The following is a 5,375-nucleotide window of genomic DNA, read 5'->3' as shown; positions in this document are numbered from 1 at the left end:
ATGTGTGATGCGTGCGCATGCGCAGCGCACAACTTCTTCCTCCTCTTCAGGTGGGTGCGTCACGTGACCTTGACTTTGCGACTGGCTTAAAAGATTTTATTATAATTTTTTTGTGTAATGTGAAATTAATTTAAAAAATGATCCTTATTAGTATTATAAGTAAACTTTTTAAAACAATAAAATATCATTAAAACATTAATATTAAACATAATAATAATAATGTTGATTATTATGATAATGTATTTAATATATTGTTTATATATTTGTAATTGTAGGATTTCTGAGAGCAATGCTTCCTTGAGAATATAAAACTAAAAACTTATGGTTTTTTTTTTGTTTGTTTTTTAATATACAGTAGCGCTGCTTTAACCAACACCTCCAGACTCATCATATTTGGAATTAAGGTTGTCTGATTTAGGACTCCCATTAGCAAGCATGACTTTTTTCCTTATGCAGAAATTCAGGTCATTCCAAAGGGATCACATACTTTTTCTTGCAGGTGTATAGGCCTATACATGCCGTATTTAGACAAAGACAACCCTAAAGTAACATCTTTAATATCGCGCAGCAAAGTCGTTAGATCACCATTAATTCATCCAAGAGACTGACTTGAGGCACCTGGGTTGGTGCTCCTGTTTTGGTTAGCAAGTTCAAATAGGGCTCAGTAGTTAACACTCAGGAGATGCGCGAACCACTATTCTCTACCTTGCTGCATTTGACAGTATGTGTGAATAATAAAGCTTCTGTTGATAGTTTGCCAAAGGAGGTCACACGACGGGACGAGTGGAGGAACAGGTCTTTCAGTTTGTGCTGTGTCATCATTTTGGGCACACAGCGACCATTTCCTGTTGATTCAGCTAAAGTGACACAATAAGGACTTCTATAGAGGAACATTTCCAAAAGCTGTGTTTGTGTAACACAAACGCACACACACTCCAGTTCAAGGAGTTAAATGGCTAAGTTGCATCTGGCGAATGCTAACAAGCGCACAATTAACTTGCAGGGTGTTTTGCGGCTTCTGAATGTTTTTCCCTTTCACGTTGTGCAGCAAAGGCGTGACTGGCTATTTTAGGTACGCTTAATCTCGACTGCGTAGAATTCTCCTGCCTAATCCTACACATATACACACTCACCAGATATTGGATTTGTTAAATAGTCTACTTGTCAATATTTTGCAGGGCTTATTTACAAAGTAACTATGTGTGTTTGTGTGTGTGCATGCATGCGTGCCACTGTTGCGTTTCTAGCTGTTTTTCTCTTGTCTTTCTAGAACATGCAATTTTGATTTGATATTGATTTCCCACCTTCCAAAGAGAAAACTTACTGATGTTGTTTCTAACATACAGACATCCTATTTATTGATGTTGCATTTTAGCTATGAAGTAAGCATGCTATTGGTGTTGCACTTTCCTAAAAAGAAGACAAACGTTTGATATTACACTTTCAAGAAAAGATGAGAAACTATTACACTTTACTCTTAAAATAAGACACTGTTGATTCTTGCTTTCCTAAAAAAAAAAAAAAGGACAAGACAAGGTTTTGACGATACAATGTCATAAAAGAGAAACTATATATATATATTGCATTTTCTAAAATAAAGAACAGTTATTGATGGAACACTTTTAAGAAGCGCTATTGATCTGGCACTTTCCCAAAAAGAAGACAAACATTTGATGTTGCATTTTCATCAAAAGAAGAGCTGCTATCGATGCTGCACTTTCTCAAAATGAAGACAAACTTGTTATTTCACTTCATTAAAAAGAAGACACGTCATTGATGTTGAACTTTATTAAAAAGAAGCGCTCTGTGCATCGACAGCAGTGCAATTTTGAGCAGCTGTTGTCATGTTTATCCTTAGTTTCAATTTCATACAAGCATATATAGTATAAAAAATGTTATCCAGTACAGTATCTTCAAAAGGTGAGTAGTTTTACTTTATTTGACTTTTACCCTGCATGTTTTAGCATCCATGTTGTTCACACATTCTGTATAAGCTCTTCAGAGTAGGCGGGAGAAAGGAGGCCATCATTCCCGACTCTCCGTCATCCTTTCATCCGCCTCTTGATGCATTCTCACTGTGCCGCCTCCATGGATTTGTTGTGGTTTGCTACCACACGGGGAGCTGGAGTTCTTGCGGCCCGTGAGCGGGGGCGGCATGGCAACGCCACCTCCGCCGCCGTGCTTCCTGTCGGAGGGTCTAACGCCGGTTGTTCGCCTGCCCCGTGCCCCCCACTTGTGCTTGGAGAGGCGATGCACTCACAGCCGTCTCTGTGCGGCTATTGTGCCAAGACAAATGAGCGGAAAAGGCAAAAGCGGCCTCAGTTTATGGAGCTCACAACACCACAAGCTCTAGTCTACACTAATATAGAACAAATATCAAATACATCAAAAGCACATCAATTATTCATCGCAAAACCGGATGAGTAATTTCAACTCATCTGTGCATCCCTTCAGCATTTTATTTGCCCGCCTTTAGGCCTGGGAGAAGAATACAATCCTAGAGCAGTCCCTGGAATAAAAAAAACAACAACAATATATTTAATTTGCCTAAAAATAACTGACATTCATCAAGTAGGCATAAAATGAAAACAAAATTTTAAGAATTAGAGCACCTTTAGTCTTCAATCTCTTACAAACAGTATTTGTAAATGTAAAACTCAAAGAAATCAGTTAGTGGAACAAATTTGAATGATATTTAAAAAAATAAAAACATTCACAGTTCTCAGAATAACAGAGTTGCAACTTGCTATTACAACAATTATTTGTTTAGTCAGGTGTGTGTGTGTGTTTTTTTTTGACTGATTCCATCTAGTTTACGGATTAATTTATGTTATCTTCTTTTTATTAAAATGTAGGCGACTGTTTTACGGTGTATACATGCCAAAGTAGATTAACATTTGATAGCCGCTATACAATTTAGTGGACACAAGCTTTTTATATGTCAATGCACCGAGGTTATGGCAAAAAGTCAAGGCTAGAGTATATACAACTAAAGTACATGTAACAAAGCCAAAAATTAAATTGTATATAGGTCATTATTATGTCTTCGCATGATATTTAATGACAAAAAATATGTTTGGCCTCAGGTGTGGTTGTGACCTAGTTATTTTGCATTGAATAGGTGTGGCAAAAGTCAAGGACGTCAAGTCATGCAAATCATGCAAATTAAAAACCATAGGTTTAAGTTAAAATATTAGTATAATTTAGATGTCACAAATGATATATTGTCAGTTAAAAGCAAATTGAAGCAAATATTCTTGATGGGATAATAATCACATTTATGATTAATGAAAGTATGTTACAATATTAAGTCATCAGACTATATGCACAATTAACTTCTTTATTCATTTATGTTAGAATGTGTACATGTAAACAATGATTTTTACACGAAAACAAAAGCGATGTATAAAAAAAATTTTAAAAAAAGAAAGAAGGGGAAAGTATTTCATGACAGCTTGGAGTATTCTATGAGTTCACGCTTGCTCAAAATTGCATCATCACTTTTTTTGCAGATGAGAAAGTGGAAGCAGACGTTGTTGGCAAACCGTGAATGTCCACTTCCCTCTAGTGGTCAACCAGGTTCAGTGCACGTTTTTCTTTCTTGAAGTTGGAAGAAGTGTCCTTTTGTGTTCCCACTGCACAAAACAAGATGAGTGCTGTGTGAAAGAACAAATAGCCTGTCAAACGTGACAGAGCCTCTCTCCAAAAAGTGCCCAAATGCACATACAGTAATTAAGGTAAGGATTGTTTGTGACACAGCCCATTGACTCACAAGTCATTTTTAAGCCATGTGATGGAAATGTTAATTATAGTATAGCCTCCACATCAATACTGACCCGGCAGGTTGAACACGTTGCCGAATCACACGCACACGCACACACACACACCGGCTGAGTTGTTGGGGCTTCCCTGACTGACTAGTGTGGGAAAAGAGCAGGCAGATGTTAAATGACCTTGGAAATGAATGCTTTCCTGCACTCTCTATCCTATTGAGAGAGAGAGAGAGAGAGAATGAGAGAGCGAGAGAGAGAGAGCGAAAGAGAGAGAGGTCGCATAATCACGCATATATCGCCCCATTTTCTTTATCCTTTACGTGTAGCACTTGTGAAATCAATGAACTGCTACAAAGAACACACAATTTAATTTCTGCATAACTTCATATGACTATTCTAAATAATTGCATAGTAGAATATTTCTTTTGACTGGTTAATTTGATTTTTGCTTCTGAACCTCAGCAAACAGCATCAGTTCATCCAGACTGTAGACGTCAGTCACGTGACGTCACCTTCATTTCCACACACGCTTGTAAACTGTCTTCTGTAAGACGTGAGCGATGCTTGTTTTTCTATAGATCATGTAGCATAAAGCATAATTAAACTTTCTGTTTTCTTCACAAATTTTTCACAGACTTAGGTTTGCTTACCGGTAGTCAAATAGTGTTGAACATCAGCTCTTAGGATGCATACCTTAAGCGATTTTAAAAAAAGAAGTTTTATTTTAATGTTACAAGAGGATTGGCTGGCAACGAGTTCAGGGTGTCCCCCCCCTAATGCCCGAAGCCAGCTGGGATAGGCACCAGCACCCCCGCAACCCTTGTGAGAAACAAGCAGTTAATAAAATGGATGGAATTGATGGATGGATGTTACAAGAGCACAATAGTCTTCAAATTTAGAATTGCATAAAAAATTTGTACTTTTAATAAAATACTCAAAGTCACAGAAAACCCCAGCAGAAAGATGAAAGAGCCACACGCGGCTCAGGAGTTTCAGGTTGTAGACCAACACTAAACCATGCACACATGCTAATTTAATGTAATGAGTAACAATAATAGGACACCCTTATCAAAAAGGAACTAAAGCACAGTACAGTATTTATTTTTATTTTTTTATTTTATTTTTTACAACGGTTTCTGCTCAGGTGTATTTGGCCGTAATTTGATTTGACCTACTTTGTGCGGCGCTGATGTTGCGTTTGCGCATGCGTATCACGGAACGGCCCGTGGCCATTTTGTGTCAACAGTTGCCTGCCAGAAGACGAAAAATGAAGCGGATTGGGTAGAAAGGGTGCTGCCGACGTCATACTGGCTCTAACGTCACCAGTGGGCGGGGCTTACACCAGAAAGGACTGTGCGAGTGTGTGGTTTTGAGAGGCGAGTTTCTCACAGCACTTGTTTAGAGGTGAGCGGAGACTCACCTGTTGACAAAGCAGCAGCAGACTGCTCTTAATTCAAATTCATATCAAACTGATTGGATTTTTCTTCAACATGACGGACGCGCTTTTACCAAACGGCCTCAAGGAAGGTCGAGGTGACGGTCAGTACTTCAGAAAGGTGAGTTTTTTCTCCCCCTCTTCGTTTTTTTTTTTTTTAAAAACGA

At 38.2% G+C, this 5,375-nt stretch overlaps 1 protein-coding gene across 2 annotated transcripts in view; it reads left to right on the top strand.

The window, feature by feature from the left end:
* The first annotated feature begins 5,132 nt into the window (after positions 1–5,132).
* The window catches only part of rhpn2 (rhophilin, Rho GTPase binding protein 2), a 29,791-nt gene continuing 29,548 nt past the window's right edge, over positions 5,133–5,375 (top strand). For both annotated transcript variants that reach the window (XM_077564008.1, XM_077564007.1), the window contains exon 1: positions 5,133–5,329. In XM_077564008.1, the coding sequence (XP_077420134.1) occupies positions 5,264–5,329 (66 nt within the window). In that variant the 5' untranslated portion in view covers positions 5,133–5,263. The remainder of the gene's footprint in view (positions 5,330–5,375) is intronic.

The sequence above is a fragment of the Vanacampus margaritifer genome, chromosome 4 (genome assembly GCF_051991255.1).
Source record: "Vanacampus margaritifer isolate UIUO_Vmar chromosome 4, RoL_Vmar_1.0, whole genome shotgun sequence".
NCBI classification, from domain to species: Eukaryota; Metazoa; Chordata; class Actinopteri; order Syngnathiformes; family Syngnathidae; genus Vanacampus; species Vanacampus margaritifer.
The sequence above is the reverse complement of the archived record's forward strand: the minus strand, read 5'-3'. Positions and strand labels throughout refer to the sequence as shown.